The 23,005-nt window shown below is 61.2% G+C and overlaps 2 protein-coding genes across 5 annotated transcripts; one reads left to right on the plus strand and one right to left on the minus strand.

Annotated features, from left to right (window-relative positions):
- Positions 1-1,968: 1,968 nt before the first annotated feature.
- FCHSD1 (FCH and double SH3 domains 1) lies at positions 1,969-7,793 on the plus strand. The gene is made up of 19 exons (XM_068205500.1): positions 1,969-2,098; positions 2,355-2,452; positions 2,802-2,847; positions 3,698-3,771; positions 4,019-4,163; positions 4,240-4,376; positions 4,452-4,515; positions 4,610-4,738; positions 4,918-5,040; positions 5,120-5,215; positions 5,291-5,398; positions 5,502-5,606; positions 5,809-6,039; positions 6,126-6,209; positions 6,317-6,473; positions 6,555-6,760; positions 6,864-6,960; positions 7,044-7,111; positions 7,274-7,793. The coding sequence occupies exons 1-19, from the start codon at positions 2,078-2,080 to the stop codon at positions 7,337-7,339; spliced, it is 2,055 nt and encodes a 684-aa protein (XP_068061601.1). The 5' UTR covers positions 1,969-2,077; the 3' UTR covers positions 7,340-7,793.
- On the minus strand, positions 7,774-21,994 carry RELL2 (RELT like 2). Of its 4 annotated transcripts, XM_068205514.1 has the most exons (9): positions 21,510-21,994; positions 17,654-17,867; positions 15,914-15,976; positions 15,771-15,834; positions 15,317-15,505; positions 10,558-10,900; positions 10,255-10,512; positions 8,685-8,718; positions 7,774-8,448 (listed from the first exon to the last, which is right to left on the minus strand). In XM_068205514.1, the coding sequence occupies exons 1-8, from the start codon at positions 21,546-21,548 to the stop codon at positions 8,686-8,688; spliced, it is 1,203 nt and encodes a 400-aa protein (XP_068061615.1). In that variant the 5' UTR covers positions 21,549-21,994; the 3' UTR covers positions 7,774-8,448; position 8,685. The 4 variants fall into 4 exon arrangements, with proteins under 4 accessions (XP_068061615.1, XP_068061612.1, XP_068061613.1 ...); XM_068205511.1 differs by having other exon boundaries at positions 10,255-10,900; positions 21,510-21,993; XM_068205512.1 differs by lacking the exon at positions 21,510-21,994 and adding an exon at positions 18,585-19,061 and having other exon boundaries at positions 10,255-10,900.
- Between the last annotated feature and the right edge of the window lie 1,011 nt (positions 21,995-23,005).

Below are 23,005 nucleotides of genomic sequence, written 5' to 3' on the forward strand. Positions count from 1 at the left end.
GGGGAATCTCCAGCTGCCGTCACGCAGCCGCACGCCGTGGGGAGGAGGAAGTGGACAAGAGGCAGCTGGAGGCAGACAGGAGAGCCACAGCGGGATGATGGAGCTGTTTGTGCCCCGTGCATGGGACAGGAAGGTGGCAGCGGGTTCCCAGCCTGGTGACATGTGGCCCTGCCCCACTGCAGCACTCCAGGGCACTGGGCACCCTGCCTACCCGGCCCTGCCAGGGCCAGACATCCCCAGGATCCATCAGTGGGGTCAGGCTGACAAGCTGGTGTCACAGCTTGATGTAGATGGGGCCAGCCTGCATTGTTCCCTACTTGTCACCAAAGTGGGTGGCTGGGTGACCTCTGGTCCCTTTTTCCAGCTAAGAAGGGAAATAACAGAGCTAGTGATACATCCCCAGCCCAGCCTTGTGCATCGTCACACCCCAGGGGGACCAGGACACGTGCAGCCAAACCCAGAAATGTCATGGGAAGAGGAAGAAGGGGACAAAGGGGACAGTGGGGGGAGCCACGAGCTGTGCAGGAAGCTTAGAGAGAAATCCAGACAGAAAGAGAAGTGAGACATGAAGGGGATGGGAGAGCATTGGGAGGGGGACAGGGGGACAGACACGGACTGGTTGGGGGCCCCTCATGATTCCAGGTGGCCCCCACTGAATGCCACTGCTCATCTCTGTGTCCATGGCCCCACGGCAGGGTCCTGCCAAGCCAGGGGCTCTGTGTCCTCCATGTGATGTGGGATCCCACACGTCCCTGTGCTGGGGGCTGTCCCCTCAGTGTCCCACATGTCCCTGCATCCCAGGACCAGTCCCCCAGCACCCCATGTGTCACCACATCCTGGGACCAGTGTCCTGTGAGTCCTCATGCACAAGGACTTGGTCCCCAGTGATCCCAGTGCTGTGTGCCCCAGTACTCCCCATGTCCCCATGTGTCCCTGCCCAAGGACAGTGTTCCCCATCACTCCGTGTCCCTGTGATCCTGTGCCCACACATCCCCATCTCTCATATCCCGATGTTCCCATGTAGGTCCCTGTCCTCCTTTCTCCTTGCATCCACATGTCCCCACGTCCCTGTGTCCCCATGTTCCTGTCTTCTCATGTCCCCATGTCCCTGTCTCCCATGTCCTCATGTCCGCATGTCCCTGCCTCTCATATTCCTGTGTTCCCACATCCCTGTCTCCCCACCTACATGTCCCCATGTCCCTGTGTCACATATCCCTGTCACATGTCCCTGTCTTCCCACATCCCCATGTCCCCATGTCCCTCCCCCTCATATCCCTGTGTTCCCATGTCCCTGTCTCCCCGTGTCCCCATGCCGCCTCTCCCCGTCCCGGTGTCGCATCGCTCCGCTCGCACGTGCAGCACCGACCACCAGGCGGCGCTGCAGCCCCAAGGGGCGGGGCTCGCTGGGCGCGATGGGCGGGGCTTCCCGCCTGCGCCACAAAGGGGCGGGGCCGGGGGCGGGGCCGTTTTGGGGCGCGGTCTGGGGCGTGCCCGTCCGTGAGTGTGGGCGGGGCCTGATGGGGTAGGGCTCGTCTTGGGGCGGGGCCTGTGAGAGGCGTGGTCGGTGGAGGCGGGGTCTGCGAAGGGCGGGGCTTGGAATGGGAGTGATTGGTGATGGGCGTGGTCTGCGATGGGCGGGGTCTGTGAGGGGCGGGGTCTGTAATGGGAGTGATTGGTGATGGGCGGGGTCTGTGAGGGGCGGGGTCTGTAATGGGAGTGATTGGTGATGGGCGGGGTCGGTGAAGGCGGGGTCTGCGAAGGACGGGGATTGTAATGGGAGTGATTTGTGATGGGCGGGGTCTGTGAGGGGCGGGGTCTGTGAGGGGCGGGGTCTGTAATGGGAGTGATTGGTGATGGGCGGGGTCTGTGAGGGGCGGGGTCTGTAATGGGAGTGATTGGTGATGGGCGGGGTCTGCGATGGGCGGGGTCTGTGAGGGGCGTTGTCTCTGGGGGCGGGGTCTGGGGCGGGGCGAGGCCGGCCCGGCAGTTCCGGGCTCCGCACACGCGGATCGGGGCGGCGGTGATCGGGGACCGGCACCGGGATTGGGATCGGCACCGGGACCGGGGCAGCGCAGCCATGCAGCCGCCGCCGCGCAAGGTGAGCGCCGGGCCGGGCCGAGCCGGGCCGGGCCACGGGGCGGGTCACCGGGGCCGCGTCCTCCCTCGCTGCCGTTCCTGCAGCCGTGACCGAGACTCGCCGCCGGCGCAGCCTCCCGGGGCTGAGGAAGCGAGGCCGCGTTCGGGTGGCCCTCAGGAGTGGGGGCCGGTGGGCACCGGTACCCGGGCAGGACGGACCGCGCATCCCCGCCCCCCTGCCCGCCGGGGCCGCGGGGCTGAGCGGGACATTCCCGCAGGTGAAGCTCACCCAGGAGCTGCGGGTCCATCTCCTGGAGCAGCTGTCGGGCCTGCAGAGCAAACAGCAGCGGGACGCCGAGCTGCTGGAGGACATCAGGTAGGGCCCGCACAGGTGACACTCGCGTCGAGCTGAGACCGGGCAGCTCATGCCGTGTGTGTGTGTGTGTCCCCAGGCTGAGATGAAGCAGCTCGTCCCACGTGTGTGTGCGTGTCCCCAAGCTGAGACCAGGCACGGGTGGGCCAGGGACCGGGCACGGCTCACCTTGAGCCTGTCACCTCGAGGTCATGGGCTCCATCACCCGCTGGGGTGGCCTGATGGGGACAGGGTGGTGGCGGGGGAGATGGTAAGGGGCTGATGGCAGGGGCATGGTGGCAGCAGGCGATGGGAGGGATGGCCCATCCCTGCCCCTCTCTGTGTGTCCCCTCTGTGTCCCCTCTCCCCCCAGGTCCTACAGCAAGCAGAGGGCCACCATTGACAGGGAGTACGGGCAGGTAAGGAGGTGCCAGGGGATTCGGGATCATCCTGGGGGGCCCAGGCCCCATCCTGCCTGCCTGGGGCAGGAACTGGGCACGGCCCCACGCAGGCAGAGGGCAGCCTCGGAAATGACCCGAGCGTGGCTGCTCCGTGCTGGCCCAGGAGGGTGGTGGCAGATGGCTCATCCTGCCGGGAGGACCCTGACCATGTTCAGCACCCGCTGGAGGCTCTGCTGAGCACAGCATGGCCCAAACCTTGGGTGTTTTGGGAGCCTGAAGGGAAAACCTTGTGGGGGGAGGAAACGGCTGGGCTCTGCTGTCTGCTGGGTCATCGCAGGGCACTGCTCTGAAATGTCAGTTTGGTTTTGATGTGAGATGTCCCTGCAGCGTCCCTTGGGGACATATTGCAGCAGAATTGTGTCCCCCCTTCCTGCAGCTGGTCACCATGTCACTCCTCTCCCTCACACCCCCCAGGCTGGGGGATGACCATCCTTCCCCCCAGGGTTGGGGTCTTGCTGTGCTTGGCTTTGCTGAGGCTCCTCTACTCTGTCTCTGTAGCCAGTGTCCCTCACTGATGTCCCCTTGCAGGTGCTCTGTCCCAAAAGTCACAGCAGGGGGGAGGGGGGGGGGTCCTTTCATTGTGGTGGCTGCCCCCAAAAAGGTTTTGTCGTGGGGAGCACGAAGGAATTCCTGCTGACACCGAGCCACGGGGATGTGTCTGTGCTCTGGGGGGGACACGTGTGTGTCCCCAGGTCCATGGGGTGGGCAGCCGGGGTGGGGGAGCCCAGTTTTGGGCTCTGAGGGGGGTGGTGGGTGCTGGGGTGCTCGGCAGGGTCGGGCAGTGCCGGTATGCCGGGTCTGTCTGCAGGCGCTGCAGAGGCTGGCGAGCCAGTTCGTGAAGAGAGACTGGCAGCGGGGCCGTGGCGAGGCTGGCGACTCCAGGTGGGCTGGGGACAGGGACAGGGCTGGGGACAAGCAGCTGGGGCTGGCTATGCCTGCCCATGGCCCTCCTAACTTGGAGATGTTTAATGCCATCCAGGATTTGGGTGTCACCAGGACAGCTGTGGGTGGGATGTCCCCAATTCCAGGGCCCTGCTGGGACTGGGGATGCTGGCGGTCCTGCTGGGCATCCCCAAAAGCTGTCACAGGGCAGGGAGTACCCAGCCCTGTGTTAACCCTGTGCCCACAGGAGCGTGGCCGCTGTCTGGAAAGGCGTCATCGAGGGGACAGCACACGCCGGGCAGGTCCGTGTCACCGCCTCCGAGAGCTACCGCGCCCTGGCCGCCGAGGCTGCCCGCAGCGCCCGCCTCTCCAAGGAGAGGACACTCAAGAAGGTACTGGGGCAACGACATGTCCCCTGTGCCCGGGAGGTGGGGACAGCTGTCCCCCCCCAGCTGACGCTCCCCGCAGGGCATCGAGCGGCTGCAGAAGGCGCAGGTGGAGCTGCTGGAGACGGTGAAGGAGCTGGACAAGGCGAAGAAGCAGTTCAGCCACCTCCAGCGCAGCAGCGAGGTGGCCAAGGACAAGGCGGCCGATGTGGAGGCACGGTGAGTGGGGGACACGGGGCCGGGGGGCTGCCGTGGCTGCGGGGTGGTCTCACACCCCCCTCCCACCCTCCCCAGCCTCCGCAGGAGCGACCGGCGGATATTTCACACCAAGGCCAGCCTGCAAAAGCTCAGTGCCAAGGTCGGTGGCGCGGGGGTTGGCAGGGTACCCACGTGGGTGGATACAGGGGGACACGGGGCACCATCGCCAAGCCTCACTGCCCACGTCCCCACAGTTCTCAGCGCGACTGGCCGAGCACTCGAGGCAGCTGGCAGGGGTGCAGAACGAGTACAGCTTCGCCCTGGTGTCTGCCTCTGCCCACCTGGAGCACTACCAGCGTGTGGAGCTGCCCGCAGCCATGCAGGTAGGAGATGCCCAGACCCCCCGTGCCCCTTCCCTGGGGTACCACAAGGAGCATCTCCCCACTGCTGGCAGGGAGGGTCCCACTGGCACAGGGTCAGGGCTAGCTGCCCTGGGGGCTCAGGGATGCTCCAGTGGGGGGATGTGGCAGTGTTGGGGGGGTTCCCATCTGCTTTCCCCCAGGCACTGGACGGGGACCTCTACGAGCGGCTCCGGGAGCACTTCTTGGCTGCCAGCCGGACAGAGGTGGAGACCTGCCGGGCCACCCGGGACTGGTTCCAGGGCATTGTGGAGGCATCGGCACTGGTAACGGCACTGTCCCCTGAGCTGAGTGGGACACGAGGCACAGGTGAGCCCCCGGCCCCACACCACTCCCCTGCTGCAGGTGTGTCGGGAGCAGGACCTGCTCCTCTTCCTGCAGGACCACCCCACCTTCTCCCTGGCGCCCGAGCAGCGCTTCCAGCTCGCCGGGATGGAGGAGGTAAGTGGAGGGGGTCGTTACAGCAAGCTGGGGTCTGCATAGCCACCCCCTTGTCACCCCCCTGTCCTTGCCCAGGTGTGCCTGCTGCCACCAGCAGACGACGGGGCCAGCCTGGAGAAGGAGGCACGGCGCTGGGCCACGCGGGTGGCCCGGGAGCGCAAGAATAGGGCACACAGCGAGGAGGTGGGTGTTGTCCTGCCCCACAGAGCACCGGGGAGCTCAGGGAGGGGCTTTTGCAGCCCCTCACCAGCTGCCACCACCCTCTGAGCTGTGGGTGCCTGCCCAGGTGCTGCAGCGGCTGGAGGCCAGGCGGCACCAGGGGCTGGAGGCGGAAGCGGCGGCCATGGAGCGGCAGATGGAGGAAGTGAGGGAAAACATCCGCAAGGCAGAGGTGGGACTCCCAGGCAGGGAGCTTGGGGTGACATCGAGGTCTGTCACCCCCAGGGTGAGGGATGTAGGGACAGGGAGGGGTGGTGGCTGGGATGCTGCACTTGGGGCTGGTGGGGATGCCATCACGCGTGGGGATGGAGATGATGGGGTTGGGACACCACCAGCGATATCCTGGGCACTGTGACAATGAGCGGTGTCCCCAGGTGAGCCGAGTGAAGGCCGAGGCACGGCTGGCACTGCTGCGGGCAGCAGGGCTGGATGTGGATGCCTGGCTGGCTGGGGCCATGGTGGGGACAGGCGAGGAGACCCCCACGGGGCTGGACCCGGCCGAGTTCGATGACTATGAGGACAGTGATGAGCCGGACGAGGACGATGAGCCTGGGCCTGCTGCTCGCACCTACCCCTACACCTGCCGGGTGATCTTTGGCTACCAGGTATAGCCCTGCCGGCCCGGCCCTCACCCTGCCTGCCCAGGGATGGCACCTCAGCCTCTCTGCCACTTTGTCCCCATCTCCTGCAGGGCTGCCAGGCAGATGAGCTGTCCATCAGCCAGGGCGAGGAGCTGGAGATCATTGAGGATGGGGATGCAGAGGAGTGGGTGAAGGTGGGAGCAGGCTGAGCCCACCTCTATACTGGGGGACACCTTTTGGAGGTCCCCAGGTTGGCCCCACTCTGGAGCCTGGGATGTTCACATGGTTTCTGCTTCCTCAGGCTCGGAACAAGGCAGGGCAGGTTGGCTATGTCCCTGAAAAGTACCTGCTGTCCCTGGGGTGTGACTCGGGGGCTGGGCTTGGCCCCCCAGGCCCCTCTGCCTTGCACCGCCAGCTCTCCAGCATCATGGCTGCAGAACTGGTGCTGGAGCCTGGAGGTGGGTGCTGAGCATCATCCCCACCCCAGGGAGGGGGGAGGATCCAGAGGGTGCTGAGCCCTCTCCCCGCCCTCCCCACAGCCTGGCTGGTGCGAGCCCTGTACGACTACGAGGGGCAGAGCCCCGAGGAGCTGAGTTTCCCCGAGGGGGCCATCATCCGGGTGCTGCCCCGCGCACCTGGCGAGGTGGACGATGGCTTCTGGACTGGCGACTTCGATGGCCGCATCGGCGTCTTCCCCTCCTTGGTGGTGGAGGAGCTCACTGGGGCCCGGGAGGCAGCCGGGCAGGTTGGTGGCAGGAGGGTTGTTGTGTCACCCTGGCACTTCCACGAGTGCTGGGGTGAAGACCCCCTTCCCACCATGCCCATCCTTCTTGGCTGTGTCTTCCCAGGAGCTGCCATCACCATCCCCTCCACCCTTCTCCCCTCCTGGCCTTGCACCTGGGGCCAGCCTGGTCCCCAGCTCTGCTCCTGAGACAGCCCTGGGAGGTGAGTGCTGGGGTAACTGGGGAAACTGGGAAGGGGCTGGGGGAGCCTGGAAAGCCAGGCTGAGCTGCTGGGCTTGCCTGCAGGTTGCCGGCAGGAGGGCACGGGCAGCGGGCAGAGTTCTCCAGACCTGGCAGCCACACGCCTGCGGCCGGTAAGTCCCTTCACAGGGATGCTGTGACCCCAAAACCTGCCCCAGCCTTTCTGTAATGGAGCCATCCGTGTGTTTTGGGGGGTCTGAGGGGGGATGAGTGGCCTCAGCATGTTGGCACCACTTCTCTCCCTCTCCCTTTCCCTTTCCTCTCCCTCTCTGCAGCTCCGTGCGCCGCCCCCGCCGCCCGGCCGAGCCCCCGAGCCTGACCCCGAGCTTCACTTCAGCTGACCCTGTGGGTCCCCCCAGCCCCCCATCCCCAGAAAAGCTGACCCTGTGGGTCCCCCCAGCCCCCCATCCCCAAAAAAGCTTTGCCCAAGCAAACCACCACAGGCTGCTGTCCCAGCAGCAGGGCTGGTGCTGCCCCATGCCCCGAGCTGGTCTCCAGGGGCTGCATCCTGCCCAGTGCTGCTTGCAGAGTGGTCCTGCATCCCAGTACAGCACCCAGAACCCCTTTTCTGGGGTGCCCAGTGCCACAGCCAGGCTCCATCTCACCCCCCTCTTGCCTCTGCCCTTCCTGCCTGGCATTGCCCATGCACTCCCAGCCCTGGTTCCTGGGGGGCTCATCTCTGGACCCTGCCAGCCCCCACAGCACCTCCTCACAGGCAGGAGCGGGCATGGGGGGGCCTGTTCCCAAAAAATCAATAAATCCCGCTGGCCCTGGCGAGGGGTTCAGCAGCTTTAATGGTTGTAGCTCGTCTATGTACAGGGCGTTACACACCGAAGCTCGCACGGGCCCCGGGGCTGCCCGCTGGCCTGGGGCCATCCTGCCCCCGGGGCCAGGCTCCGGCCCCTCCCGTGCCGGGATGGGGCTGGGAGCTCCTCTCTCCGCCAGCATCTCCCAGGAACCTGCCGGTGCAGGATTTGTGCCTGTGCCCGCTCTGCGTGGCAGGGGTGCCCGGGGGGGGCTGTGCTCTGTGCTGAACGTGTCGGGTGGGTGGAGGGTGCTCCCCACCGACCCGGGGGGGGCTCAAGCCGCTGCCTCCATCCCTGCCCCTCGCCGCGGTCCCCTCTGATCCTTCCCCCGGAGCTGGGGGCCGCGGGGGCAGCGGGCTCTGGGTGCGGTCCTGCCCCTGCCAGGCCCTAGGGTCCCTCGGAGGGGTCTCCAGGGAGGGTGCGGTGGGTGGGACTCGGGTACCTATTGCCAATGGGATGAAGGCTGGCGCCGAGCGCGGTTGTCGGTGACGCCGGCGCGTCGCTCCGGCCATGCCAAGCGCGTAGCTGCCCACCCGGGGCCGGGCACGGCTGCCCCGCGGCTGCCCCACGGCAGAGCCCCCGGCCCCGAGGGGTCCAGGGGCTGCGCGCCTCCCGTGCACGCTCCAGCCGGGAGCGGAGAGGAGCTGGGGGGAGAGAGGCAGGCTAGGGCTTGTCCCCACAGCCGTGGCACCTCCCCACCACCCGCAAGTGGGACTTCCCGGAGTCGCTGCCTGTGGCCGGGCACGTCCCGACCCCCTGGAGAAAGAGGTCACCCTCTCTCCATCTCCAGCACCAAGCTGAGACCCACCAGGGCAGGGACACTGACAGTGCCCTCCCACCCCCCCAGACATTGTCCCAGGGGCAGGGGACAAGCACTCACGTCACACACGGTCCTGCTCCGCAGCGCTGGGCTCCTGTGGGATGGAGAAGGGGTGTCAGCGCCCCCATAGAGCGGGGAGCTGGGCTGGGGCTCTCGCTTGGCCACAGCACTGACCCGAGGGGCAGAACTCCCCTGAGTCTCCAGGAGCGACTACAGCCCAGGCAGCATCTCTGCCCCTCCCCACCACCTGCAGGACTTGAGGAGCAGCAGCCAAGCATCCTCATGCTGGCTCTGACTGCGACTGAGGGCATGGGGGAGGGTCCAAGTGGCACCAGGGCTTGGGGACAAACATCCCTGGGAGGTCCTGTCACCGTTCTCCTGGGACCCCATGTCCTGGAGCACCCCAGCACCATGGGCAGCAGCCAGGGCAAGAGCCTGGCACTGCAGAGGGGGCAGACATCACCATGTGCCTGGGCTTGCCCTGCACCTAACTGCTTCCCCAGGGATCAGAGGGATTCCCAAGGCTTAGTGGGCCACAGGAGGACCGGTCATCACCTCCCCAGGTCTCTGGGGAAGGGCTGCAGCCCATCAGCTCTAACCTGCCATGGGCTGCCCTTCTCCATGAAACAGCTCCAACCTTCCAACCTGGTCACCAGAAAGCAAAGAGGGAAACAGTGGGATCCTGCTTTGTCCTTATCCAGCATCCAGCCAGGCACCTTTCCCAGGCCTCTCCTGTGCTTGACCCAGTCCTGCCCCATCCCACTCCCTGCCAAGGACTGCTGGCATGTGTATGGGCTGTGCCCAGCCCGTGCAGAACCAGCCCCAGGGGATCTCCATGGCTTTGAAGCATGCCAGGAATTTTACCCAGGCATTTGGCTTCCTTTTTCTTCCAAGGGCTTTGCCACATGTGCTCCGGTGCTGGTTTTGTGAGGAAAGTCAAGGCTCAGCTCTTGGAGCTTCTGACACTACACAGGGGTGTTTCCCAGCCCCCTTCCATGCAAATCACCTTTTCCCAGCTGCAGAACCACAAATGAGTGCATAAGCCTGTGAGTGAAATTCTGGGTGTCCGAACCACCACCACCAGCCTCATTTGCTCACTGGTTACAGCACAGAGGCGATTCCAGGGGGAAAATCCCCTGGAGCTTTCTAACCCCTCCAAGAAGGTGGTTGGGTGGGATATTGGGAGGTACCAGGGTACTGAGAGCTCCAGGCAGGGTGGGCTTTCCTCCTCTCTGAGCACAGCTCTTCAGGTGCAGGGGAAAACAGGCAAGAAATGACCACTTGGCTTTGCCATTTCCTGACCTTCGAGGTAAGAAAGGCTCCTGGAGAAGTCTGCCTGCCCCTGTTACTGGCCACATTGGACCCCATTGAGGCTACAGTTTTGGGGACACCACGTGCAGCAGTGAAGCTCTCCCAGGTCAAAATCCCCGTGGATGTCCCCAAAGAGCTCAACCACAAAGTCCCTTGCCAAGGGGAACCAGCAGCAGGTCTGCAGCACCTCCCACTCCCCCTGCAGCAGGGACGTGTCACAGTCACTCCACTGCCTCAGACATTGGAAAATGGGTGGGAAAAAGCAATCCCCCTCCAGCCCAGGGGACCACATGGGGACCAGGAAGAGGAGGAACAGTACCTGCTGCTTCCCATCCTCCCCTCCGGGCTGTTTCCTGCTGCTGTCGTCTCTCCCCAACTCATCGGCCTGTTCCTGCAGACTCAGGCTCCCGTGAATATCAGACACTTCATCTGCCGACGCCAGTCCGAGCTCCTCCAGGCAGATGCCGGCTCCTTCCCTGGCCAGCTCTCCTGGGATGTTGGGACTCGACGCTCCCAGCGCCGGCATGCTCATGAGCCTTCGCTGGCGGCTCGAGCTCCCGGGAGCAGAGCCAGCATCCTGCAGGGACCCCACTGGGCCGGACCCAGCCTTGCCGGGCCCCACCGGGCCGGACCCCGCCGTGCCCGGCCCCACCGGGCCGGACCCCGCCGTGCCGGGCCCCGCGCCCGCCCGCCGGCTGTCACGGCTGCCGGAGCTGGCTGGTGTGTTCGCGGCTGGGCTGGCCGACAGGCTTTGCTCCGTGCTTCTGCCACTCTGGGTGCCCGTCTGGATGGCTCCGTTCTGCAGGCCACCCGTGGGGACAGTCCCGTTGAGAGCCCGTTCCCGCTGGAGCATCTCGCTGCTGCGCTCCAGCTCCTCCGTGCTCGGCTGCCGGCTGCCGGCGGGCAGGGCACCGTCCTGCTGCTCCTGCACGGGCGGCTTCTTCCCGATGTGTGTGACACGGAACCTGGAATGGGGGCAGGACAGAGCAGCTTTTTCCATGCTGTCCCACCGCTGGATTCCCAGCTCGCCTGTACCTCCAGCCCCGGCTTTCCTCTCTTTGCCGTGATCTCCAGCCTTTCTGACCTATTCACACCTACACAAGCCATGTCCCCAAACTGATTTTCCCCTTCATTTTGAGCAAAACAAACAGAAAGAGAAGGATGGGAAGCGCAATCCAGATCTTGGCTGGGGCAGAGCTTGTCCTCCCAGCAGCAAGATGGAAATGCTCTGAGACAGCCTGGATGAGAGCATGCCCTCAGTGAGGGCATGGACAGGGTTTTGGCAGTGATTTGGATACAGGGATCAAAGGCTGGAGGAGTTGTTTGGCTAAAATCTGCCAGAGTACATTTTGCACCCTCCCCTGGAGGGGCGGATGGTACCTGAGTGTTCACCAAGGTTCCACCGTGAGCAGGTAACAGCTCAGAGCTCCTGGGTGGGCAGGAGAAAAGCTGCAGAAATGGGTCTGACACCCTCAAAAGGTGGGTCCATAATCAGAGGTGGTGTGACATTGCACGTGGGGAGAGGAGAGGGGTTAGGGATCATAGACTCATGGAATGGCTTGAGTTGGAAGGAGGTCCTAAAAGATCAGCCAGTCCCATCCCCCTGCCATGGGCAGGGACAACTTCCCTTCAACCTGGTTGCTCCAAGCCCCATCCAACTTGGCATTGGACACTTCCAGGGATCCAGGGGCAGCCACAGCTTCTCTGGGCAGCCTGTGCTAAGGCCTCCTCACCAATTTCTTCCCAATATCCCTTCTAACCCTGCCCACTGGCAGCAGGGAGCCATTCCCCCTTGTCCTGTCACTCTGTGCCCTTGTCCCAAGTCCTTCTCCAGCTCTCTTGGAACCCCTCTAGGCACTGGAAGGGGCTCTAAAGTCTCCTTGGAGCTTTCTCCTCTCCCAATTGCCTCAGTCTGGGAAGGGTAAGGTGTCAGCAAAGCCTGAAAGTCTGAACTGTGATTGTGCCGATTGTGACACATCATGACTCCTCCTCACCAGCACTGCCACCATGCTGCTGGACCAGCAGACAGGAATTCTCCTTCACAGGGAGCTGCTGCCCACCAGCCAGAGCATTCCAATGCCACCAGTGAGACCTCGTGCAGCCCATGGCTCAGCCACAGCCGCTCTCACTGCGCTTGGATCACACACGGAAAGGCCAACGGACCTGGCTCTGCTGAGGTTCAGCTGCGAGTCAGTGTCAGGGCAAAGCACAATTTCAGAAAGTTCAAGTACTGCTAGTGTGGAAAGAAGAGCAAGACACAAAGGTCAAGCACATGGCAGCACTGCTGTCCCAAAGGAAAAAGCAGAGGGATCCAAAAGATAAGAACAGATGCCAGGAGAGTTGGCAGAGATGAAGGAGACCACTTCCAGGCTGGAGCCAAGCCTGTGGCAGAACCAACCCCTCAGCAGGGCCAGAAAGCTGCTCGGGATTGGAAGGGTGGAGAAGAGAAATGCTCCAGCTCCAGAGAGGGTTCCCACAGGACAGCTCAGGTCAGGCCAAGCAGCAGCAAAGGTGACCTTTCAGGTCTATCCAGATATTTGGAGATAAGACACCAGCACTGCCATTTGGGGAGACCAAAGAATGTTCTGGCCCTGAAGAGGGACAGGAAGGAGACACAGGTGACAGGATCACTTCTTGGTAATGCCAATGAGCAATGTCAGCCTGGAAGAGTTGGGAGTGGATTCAGAGAGCAGGAAGGGTTTGGACCAGAGAGGGCACAGGAGGTGACATAGCCAACCTCTGTCTGGTGAGGGAAAGCAGAGGAGTCCTGGCTGGCTGCCTCATCAGCATCCCTGAGGCCTGGGATTCAGTGGGATGTGACACACTCAGGCTGATGGGGCTGAGGACAGAGGGTCAGACACAGATGATTTATGGACAAGCTCTGCCACTGACTGCTACTGGCAGAGGGCAAGCGCTGAGCTAAGTGGTAACTCATCCTATACCATATATAGCCCTGATTGCCACACAAGTTTAGAACAATTTAGCTGCAAAAAGCCCTCAGGAGGTCTCTGGTCCAGACCCCTGCTCATGTCTGGGCCCCCTCCCACTCTCAAGCACTTTGCCCAGCGCCTTGTTCAGTCAGGTTTTGGAAATCTTCAGGGATGGAGATTCCTCCACTCTTGAGGGCCCTGTCGAGGGCTGCACCATCCTCATGGCAGGACAGCTTTTCCTTGCATCTTTTCTGGATTTCTCTTGTTGTAACTCATGGCCATTGCCTCTTGCCCTTCCCAGTGCAGATCTCTGAGGAGAGTCTTGTTCCATCTTCATTTAAACTCCACCCACCCTTTGGGAAGCATTAGAGGACAATTAGATCATCCCTTTCTAATTCTCCAGGCCAAAAATGCCTCCTCAGATGCCCCATGCTCCAGCCCTGGATGATCTTGGTGGACCTCCACACCTCCCATCCTTTCCACTCCTCAGGGATGAGCCTGTGCCTACTAGGGCTCATTCCATGTAGGAGAGGGCTGGACTCTCAACCACTGCATCCAAGGCAAGAACAACACCAAAAATACAGAACAACAAGACCTGAGGCTGTCTTTAACTCTAGGAGTGGGTTAAAGAAGCCCTGTTTTGTAGGGTCAGTGCTGGGTCAAAGTACTTCAAGATGTTTGCCATAAATGAGACACAGGAAGGGCAATCCTGGAAAAGTCATGCAGGATCTGAAAGAGAAAAAGGGCCAGCTTGGAAATAAGAAGCAGAATTTGGAGGTGGAATCATACCTCATGGGCACATAGGTCCCTTAGCAGTTGGACCTTGTACCAAAGAGATTCAGGATTGCAAATAAAGCCTGTGGAGAAGGCTGGTGTGGAGTGGGATATTAACAGGGTTAAAGAGAAAAAAAAAAAAAAAAAAAAAAAAACAGGAATTGAGGGAAGGTGCCTTTGGGAAAGGAGAGCATCTTCTCCAGCACTCCAAGTGCTGAGAGGAGGCTGGGAAGAGCACAGACAGAGGACATGGAGGAGTGGATGGAGCTGGGCACCAGCCAGGGAATGATTTAGCGGTGAGTACACAACTGCGCAGAGCCCTGGCCTGCTGAGCACCACCTCCAAGGACAACGGGCACGGAGGGAGCTGGGAGCTGGCAGTGTCCACAAGATGTGATCCAAGCTGCAGTTTGGCCTGGGAAGGTCCAGGAGGTCTCCCTGCTTCTCCAGCTGCCCAGAAAGTCCCAGCTCACCTCCCAGCTGAGGCTCCTGCCTGTGGTGGTGGAAAAATCCACATGATAGGACACAGGGAATGGCTTCCCACTGCCAGAGGGCAGGGATGGATGGGATATTGGGAAGGAATTGTTCCTTTTGAGGGTGGGCAGGCCCTGGCACAGGGTGCCCAGAGCAGCTGTGGCTGCCCCTGGATCCCTGGCAGTGTCCCAGACCAGGTTGGACACTGGGGTTTGGAGCAGCCTGGGACAGTGGAAGGTGTCCCTGTCCATGGCAGGGAGTAGAATAAGATGATCTTTGAGGTCACTTTGAATCCAAACCATTCCACGATTCCATGCCCACTATGGCTCAGCATTCCCATGAAAGGACTGTCTCTCTGGACCACAGCATGAATTTTCCTCAAGGCCCAGGCCCTGAATGAGAACCTTGTGCACAATCTGAGCATGACAGAGCTTTGTGTCTCACCACAGTGGCCATCCAGGGACCAGCAGTTTCTTGTCACCCTGCCCCAGTCACCACAGCCGGAGGGAGCCAAGCCCAGGAAGACTTTCCTAACCCTTTCTGCTGGGGAATGGGGCAGCTTGGGCAAGCCTACAGACTGTTCTACAGGTTAGTGACTACACAGAGACCACAGGAAGCTCAGGAAGTCCCTTGAGGTGAAACCAGGTGGGGACTGGAAAGCATTTGTGGGAAGTATCAGGAACACTCCCCTATTCTTGCATCGCTGCCATGTCATCTAATTACAGACATCATTGGAGGCAGCAACCTGGAGCAGCACAGCCACTCTTTCACTGTGAGCAGGTGGTGGCTTGCAGCTTGGACATGCTGTCCCCTCTGTTCCCCCCAGTGAGGTCCCTGAAGCCCCCAGCTGGGCAGCAAGGGCCCTGCTTGCACCGAGCTGGGACAGCGGGCTCTGAAAGGACATGGAGCTGGGGCTGTGCCCAGCACTGACTCAGCAGGAAAACCCAGCTTGAGTCACCTTCCCGGAGAAGGAGGGAAGCCACCGGTGCATCACAGCATGCCACATACCACAGGCATTTCCAGGTGCAGGAACCACCTGGGTGCTCAGGAGCTCCAGCTGCAGAGCTGCTGCTGGGGCATCTCAATGCAGAACAGCAAGAGGGAACCTTGGGCACGTGGGGAAGGGGGAAGGAACAGGAGGACTGAGGAGAGCCCGTGGTGCTCATTCCAGCAGGGAAATGTCTGGCAAAGCTCGTTTGGGTACCTGCCCACTGAGAAGACGGTGGTCTCTCCGGGATACATCCTGCTTTTGCCCTCCTTGGACCGCCCCTGGCGCTGCAGCGGATGCCTCTTCCTCCTGCTGCAGTGGATGCAGGGTGCCTGCGTGGAGCCCAGGTGCACCGTGTGGTGGTGTGGTGGGCCCCCATCCTGGCTGCTACTGTGGGGACAAAGGCTGCAACAGAAGATGACAGGTTGTCATGAGATGTCCCGACCCTGGTGCACCCCACTGCAGCAAGCCCTGGGAGCAGCAGCTCTTGGGGGATGTGTGCTGGGGACAGGAATGAGGAAGAGCTGTTCCACTTGACACAGGGTGAAGCACTCCTCAAAACCCTCAGGAGAGCAGGACTCCCCGTTGGGAAAGTGCTTTATAGCAGCTATAAAGGGGCTGCTTGTCCCTCACTGTGGAGCAGTCACAAGCTGCTATGAGCTTCCCTCACCTGGGCACTGGCACTGGCATATCTTCATTTTCCCCCAACATCTCCTTGAGGGCCTCCACATTTGCTGAAGAGAGAGGGAAAAACAGGAATGCATCAGCCAAAGTGGTCAGCATGGCTCCGGGCCGGCCCATGGAAGTTCTTACCTTCATTTTGGATGATGATCTTCACGATTTTCTCCACGGTGTCGTCGTTCTTCTCGGCCTCATCTGAAAAGAGACAACGTGGCACTGAGGGCTGGGATTCTGGGGCTCTGCTCACTCATCCCTTCCCAGGAGTAGCTGCATCAGCAGAGTTGTTGGAGAAGCCTCGAGTCCCCTGTCACACTGGGAAGCCACTGGGGAACACCAGATCCCTCATCCTGGAAAAGAAACGGCTGAGCCAGCAGCTGCGTGTGCAGGCAGAGGGGGTTGTGTTGCTCCTTCAGAACAGAGGAGCATCTGGAGAAATGAGAGGGAAGCAGGTTCCAAAAAGTCAAAAGAGGAGGGTCCTTGCCGAGCCCTGGAGCCTCTGGCTGCAGGATGCTGCAAGTGCTCAAGGCTCCAAGGGTAAACAGAACACGTCCACAGAAAATAAACCCACTGGGACCCACTAAACACAGAAATGGGGAACAAAGAGTGACAGAGAGAGCCCCAGAGCTGCACACTATTAAAAGCTTGAAAGACTGCTCTGAGGAGCCTTGGCTGGTGCCTGCTTTGTTGTGGAGTTCACCCACAGCTTTCAACTCAACCTGCTTCCAGCCACTGTTGGAGGCAGGAAGCATGGATGGATGGACGGACGGATGGATGGATGGACGGACGGATGGATGGATGGACAGACGTCCAACCTGGTCAGTAGTGTGAGATGTTCCTGTAAGCAGGTTGGAGCTGTGGTCTGGCAGGCAGCTGCCTCAAAGGCTCAAGGGCTGGTAGCATGATCTTGGAAGCCCATGGAGATGTTTCCCTGGGCTGTGGTGTCTCCAGAGGACAAAGCCCATCCTGGAAGTTTCAGAGACTGTCTCCATGTCATATACAGCCAAGATATTAAAGCCAGAGGAGCACATCCATGGACCCCTGGAAGCTCTGGCTGCAGCCGTGGACGAGCCTGAGGAGCCACGTTTCCCTCCCGAGCACCGGTCGCGACAGCAGGAGGTGCTGATCCTCCCCAGCACTGCCGACGGCACGCGGGAGCTGGAGGAGTTATGTGGCACCGTGTGGCTGTTCTCAGCCTGGGAAGCAGCCAGAGGAATGTGTGTTCCCCACTTCAGCAGATACTCAGGAAACCACCGAATGACAGAGCTCGCTCGGGCCAGGCACCCACGCTCGATGCGGCAGTGACTTCCCAATCCAACCACCCCAGAGCGACTTGCAGTGGCCTGAAGCCATGGAAAAAATTCCCTACAGGTCCCTTCCCCTTCTAGCAACAGCCCTGCTCCTCTGGTCTGCATGAACACAGCAGGGACTAGAAGAAGACATGACCAATAACAAACACCAGCTGGGTCCCTGCCAGACCTCCTAATGCCAGAGGGGCAGAGGCACTTGTGCTCCCGCTGGGAGCTGTTTTCCTTGAGGGAACAGGGGTTATGACTGAGATGCTGGGGATTCAGTAAGTCCTGGATGTTCATCAGAATTACCTTTTGGTGATAATGCTCCTTTGGGAAGGGCCAGGCACTGGTTCCCACCTCCCTGTCACCTCGTGGATCAGAGGAATCCCTGGCCCTCACACTCCGGATCCCCAGGGAACACCGTGCTGCTCTCACCACCCCAGCCCTTTCTCCCAGCGCAGCCACACATGACAGGTAACCCTCCCAGCCCCATCCCACATCCCAGAAGGGTGTATGAGGAGCACCAGCCCACACCAGGCACAAGGCTGAGCCCCCAGCGAGCCCCCACCGCCCCAGCACTCACCATCCTGGAGCTCCTCCACCCCGTCTTTGTCATCTGGGTCAAGCTCGTCCCGGAAGGTCCGGCACCGGTAACCCTTTTTCTTCAGGACATGGCAGATCAGGAACCCCACCAGCCCCATGATGAAGAAGACAAGGACAAGGAGGAAGACCACAGTAATGCCGTGCTGGGGGTCTGACTCCCCATCGCTGGGGTGGTGATGGTCTGACATGCGGATCTAGGAGAATGGGGAAGGCAGGTCAGAGCCGCGGCGCTCACCCCCACCCTGTGCCCATCCTCCCCTTCCTCCTGGGGGCAAGGGGCAGCTCCCAGCTGGGGGCGGCTGCCCGGGGCTCAGCCCTCGCCCCGCAAGGTCCGGCGCGGTGCGGGGCCGCACGGAGGACAGGAGCGGCCGGAGGTGGCTCCTCGCGGTCTCCCAAGGACACTGCTGCCCCGCACGGCCCCGGCAAGAGGCATCCCAAGGGCGGCGGCGGCGGCGGCGTCCCCGCAGGCCCGCCGGCCCCGAGCTGCGGCGCTCCCCCGTCCCTTGCAGGCAGCTTCCCAAGGGCACCGGTGCCCCGGCCTGCCCGGGGCTCTGCGGCAGGCGGCATCCCCCGGCTCGCCCTTGCCGGAGGATGGCTGAGCATCCTCCCGCGGCGCGCCGCTCGGTACTCACAGCCCTCGGTACTCACGGCCGAGGCCCTCCACCGGCACCGGCGCCGGTACCGGCAGCGGCAGGCAGGGAGCCGCGGCAGCCGGGCTGGCGGAGGGCCGAGCCGCCGGCTGCTCCCGCATCGTCCTCCCGCAGAACCGAGCCGGCTCCCTCCGCCCCGGCTCCCCCGGGCGCTCCCGGCGCCCTTCCCAAGGGCTCGGAGCCCGCATTGCCACTCGCCGGCTCCGCTTCCCCACGGAGAAGGTCCCCCCAGCCTGTCCCTCGGCCCCGCTGCGGCGGTACCTGGGCCTGCGGTCCTCCGCAGCGCTCTCCTCTTCACCTTCACCTTCACCTGCCTCCTAGCAACCCCGCATCCCCGCGGCTGGGGACCGCGGCGAGCATCCTCGGGCCCCCGAGCCCCCGCTCCCTGCCTGCCTTCCCCGGGAAGGAGCCAGCTGCTTCTGCCTGCCGCTCTCTGCCGCTCTCTGCCACAAGAGCACCCGACTGTCCCGATCGCAGAAAAAAATCTCCCCGGAGCTGTTTCGGCGGAGGAAGGTGCGGAGAGGAGCTCGGGGAGATGCCGGAGGCTGCAGCAGGACTCACAGGAGCGCTGCTCAGGGAAGCTGCCAGGCTGCCGCCCGCCCCGGGGTGAATAACCTCACCCGCACGCGTGCCAGCCCCGAGCTCCCCTGGCACCTTCCTTTCCTTAAATTTTAGGGCACTGAGCCCTGGCGATGGGAGAGAGAAGGGGGCTCAGTGAGAGCAGGACTGATCACACAGCCGCGTGTAGGGGGGAAAGGGGTGCAGCCCCCCACACGGGGATCCCAGCACCGAGGAAAGGGTGCAAAAAGAGCCACGGGAGACTCCTGTGTCTCCCTTCTTCCTAAAAAAGAGCCATTTGAAATCTCACGCTGTGGTGGTCCCGTGACCTCCTTCTCCATCTCCACCACATTATCCTCGCTCTGGGAGGCTTCACCCACCACTCCTTTGCTACTGGAAATTAGACCTGCTCCTCTCCATCCTTCTGCCACCTGCCAGTTCTCCCCCCAGACCCTGAGGAATGCAACCCTTGAAACCCATCCCAGCCCATCTCCACTGAACCGAGCTCGGATCCATGCACACACATTCCTCCATGGGAATTATCCCACCACAGTCTGCCTTGCTGTGACACAGCCTGTGACTCCTCCAGGCTCTCAGCTCTGCCTCGCTGAGGGCTTCTGTCCCTCTGCACAGGTGATCAAGTCGGCTCTCAGGAGCCTCCTCCATCAGCGTGACTTCAGGAGGTCACCACATCACAGGTGACACCCATCTGCCCGCTGTCCTGACAGGGAGACAGGAATGGAACTTCTGTGCAAGAAGAAGACTTCTCCTCCTGCCATGGATTGCTGAGCCACAGGATAGGAGAGCTCTCCAAACCCTGGACCAACAAGCTGCTACATCATGCAAGTCTCTGCTGAGGAAGAGCTCACAAAGTAAAGCTCAAAGGCAGTTTGCTCCTTGCCCTGGTTTCTGTGCAGAGGGGGAACTGGCAGGTCTGGGTTCCTGCAGGGCCCTGAGGGGACGCAGTCATGGCGAGCGTATTCCCTTCTCTTCATGCCCACACACGTTGTCCTGCACAATAAATCGCTCTCCTCCTGGGTGTTCCCGCCCACCCAGAGTATTGCTGCACCCTACCCCCTTCCACCACCCTCCCCACTTCCAGCTCCCTACCCCCTTTCAGCTCCCTACCCCCTTCCAGCTCTCCACCCCCTTTCCTGACCCCAGCCATGCCAGGCTGATCAGGACTCCCCATTCAAGGACATTCCCATTTTCCCACAGCTTCTGGTGTCAAGGCATTTCCACAAGCTGGGGGACACAGCGTGGCACAGCAGCCCAGCCCTGCTGAGGACAAATCCTGGCCTTCGTGGGGTGAGCCAGGATGAGGAGGGGGTTCTGTGGCTGTCAAGCTGCTCCCTCCTGGTTCTGCAGCTGGATTACCCCAGCTGAGTGTTTCTCTTCCTAATTCTCCCAACCAGGGATCACCTGCTCCCAGTCTCCATGCTGCTTCTACCACCTCAGCTTCAGTGTCCCTCCAGGGCCTCAGTCCTTGTCCCACTTCAGGACCCTGTTATCATTTTAATGGTCCCACACAGCACCTCACAGGTGACCCAGAAACAACACCCTGGCACCTCTCTGCTCTAAAAGCAGCCAGCATTTGAGGCATGAATCCACACAACGGAGCTCCCCTTCTCAGCAGGCTGTTCATCCTGGCCGTGTGGGGACAGAACCCACATGGGGTAAAGCCCCACACCAAGCCGGGGGGTGCAGCTGTGGCTGTGGGCTGCCTGTTCGTGGCACATCCACAGTCTGGGTGGGCTCTGCATCCTCTGTCCCTCCTGACCCCATCCCAGCTCCTCTCCCATCCTGTGTGACCCCACCAGCCGAGGCAGTGGGACCTGAGACACAGGACAATCTGGCTGGAGCTCTGGGATAGGCAGCTGCCTTCTTTCTGCCTGCCCACCTCATCCAGCACCACCAGCTGGAGGAGGAGGAGGAGGTTACACGGTCCGGAACGTGGCACGGTGCTGGTGAGTCCCCTCTGCCTGGTGAGGGGCACTGCTTGGGCACTTCTGGGGGATTTGTCCCTGCATTTCCCACTTCCTGAGCTCCTCTTTTCCTATGTTTTCAGGACTTACGAAACGTCCTTGCTCGTGGATGAACCAATTAGTGACGAGCTCCCATACAGTGGTAAGTTGGAGTTGCCTTTTTTCCTCAAAAGCTCAGCTGAAATTCTTGGGATGTTTTATTCTGCATTGACCAGGGCCAAAGTGTCAGCACTTCCTGACCTTGGAGATGGCCTTAGCCATGCCTGGAAGTGTCCAAGGCCAGGTTGGATGGGGTTTGGTCTAGTGGAAGGTGTCCCTGCCCATGACAAGGGGTTGGAATGCGATGAGGTTTAAGATCCCTTCCAACCCAAACCGTCCCCTGCCCTTCCTTCCCAGGACCCCCTTTGGGGCTTCCCTGAATCCTGGAGGTCCTTGGAGGACCTCCAATCCTTTCCAGGCATTCAAATCCCTTTTCAGGCAAATCCAAATCCCTTTCCAGGCATTGCCAGGAAACACTGAGATTTTAAGCTTTGGAGGCTTGGGAGGGAGGGACAGAGTGGCCGAGGAGAGGCTGGAGGGACAGTGCTGTCACCTGTCACTCTGTCCCTCAGCTGGCTCCAGTCCCAGCGAAATTCCACGTTACCTCTTGTCCGCTCTTTTCCCGCACCTCTTCCGCAGCCATTGGAGCAAATGTCACCCCACAAACAACGTGACCGTGTCCTTTTGGGGGATCAGCCACGCTGGCCCTGCTGCCTGTCCATGTGGCAGCTAAACAGGCTGGAGTGCCCAGATGCAGGCTCCTCTTGGGATCTTCGCTTCGATGCTCAGCCCAAAAATCATCCTCACGTCTGCGAAGCTATTCCATCCCATCGGGTCAATCATGTCCCTGAATCCTCAGCCCTGCTCCAGCTTTCCAAATTAGCTAATGGCCGTTAAACCACAGCCTGCTTTTGCTCTCTGAGCACAAAGAGCATCTAAAAATATCCCTCTCCCACACTTCCCTTGCTCTGCTCCAACACCCGTGGAGATGCCCGGAGCAGCACCCAGCTCCCAGAAGGACAGCTCAGGCAGCAGAGTGATCCCAGCTGGAAGCAGGGATGTGTCTCTGCTCTCTCACCCCGTCCCCCAGGCAGGCACTGGCACGTGCTGCCCGGGTGGCTCCGTGTCCCCAGCCGGGCGTTATCTGGTGGCAGCAGCTGGTGGAGCAGGGACAGGACAGTCGTCATGGGGGAGCAGCGTCAGAGCTTCGGGAGCTCCCAGCACAGCCGTGTTGCTCAGCACGTTGAAATCCCAGTGATTTCCTGTAGCAAGGTATCTGAACTTAGGCCTCAGTGTGCATCAGCCATCCAGCTTGTAACTGTTCTTACCAGAGTTTTCTCAGAACCCTCTAGAATCCATCAACGTTGCTAAGACATAAAGTGTGCTAAATAAGGAAGAAGAAGCTGAGAAACAGAATTCCAAGACCACAAGAACTAAATAAGAGCAGCAAAGCACCTGGACTGTGACCAATCCCAGATTCTGAGAGGTGCACACAGAACACGTGGACAAGACAAAGGCACCGATAAGAAATGTGTGACCAGCGTGTGCAGGAGAGTTAGAATGTATAAATAAGTGCATAACGGAAACAATAAACAACTTCTGCTTAATCACATTGGTCAGTTGCCCAGGAGTGCTGAATTTCCCAGTTTCCCACGCTGGGTGCTGGGCTCGGTGCCAGGTGCCCTCTCTGAGTGTCCCCAGCCACAGCTGTGCCCTGCGGGGTCACGGCGAGAGGGTCCTGGGTCTCCTCTGGAAGTGTCCCTGCCCCTGGCAGGGGACTGGAAGGAAATGATCCTTAAGGTCCCTTCCAATCCTATCCCCCAAACCATTCTGAGATCCTCTGTGATCCTTGCTCCACGCTGGAGCTGGGACCCTGAAAGGAAACCCACACAAGGAGCGGTGTGGAGGGGGCAGTGTCCCCACAAGGGGGGACAGAGACATCCAGAGATATCCTTTAATAACCCCACCATTTCATCACACCTTGACACCTGCAGCCAGCACAGCATCCGGAATTCCCGGCCATCCCGCCGTGCCCCATCCCATACAAACAAAAAGCTCCTCTTGCTGCTTCCAAGGGGTTTCCATCCCCTGGAAATCCCA

Source organism: Anomalospiza imberbis, chromosome 15 (assembly GCF_031753505.1).
Source record: "Anomalospiza imberbis isolate Cuckoo-Finch-1a 21T00152 chromosome 15, ASM3175350v1, whole genome shotgun sequence".
Taxonomy (NCBI): Eukaryota; Metazoa; Chordata; class Aves; order Passeriformes; family Viduidae; genus Anomalospiza; species Anomalospiza imberbis.

Bases quoted from the DNA above. Each gene is read 5' to 3' on its own strand.
- FCHSD1 (XM_068205500.1), top strand. From the start codon at position 2,078: ATGCAGCCGCCGCCGCGCAAG. The intron at 3,772-4,018 runs GTGGGCTGGGGA...CTGTGCCCACAG, and splicing joins GGCGAGGCTGGCGACTCCAG to GAGCGTGGCCGCTGTCTGGA. The intron at 4,164-4,239 runs GTACTGGGGCAA...CGCTCCCCGCAG, and splicing joins AGGAGAGGACACTCAAGAAG to GGCATCGAGCGGCTGCAGAA.
- RELL2 (XM_068205511.1), bottom strand. From the start codon at position 21,548: ATGGCTGCGGAAGAGGTGCGGGAAAAGAGCGGACAAGAG. The intron at 15,835-15,913 runs GTAAGAACTTCC...CTCTCTCTTCAG, and splicing joins GATCATCATCCAAAATGAAG to CAAATGTGGAGGCCCTCAAG. The intron at 10,901-15,316 runs GTACCCAAACGA...CCCCCATTCCAG, and splicing joins ACCGTCTTCTCAGTGGGCAG to GTTCCGTGTCACACACATCG.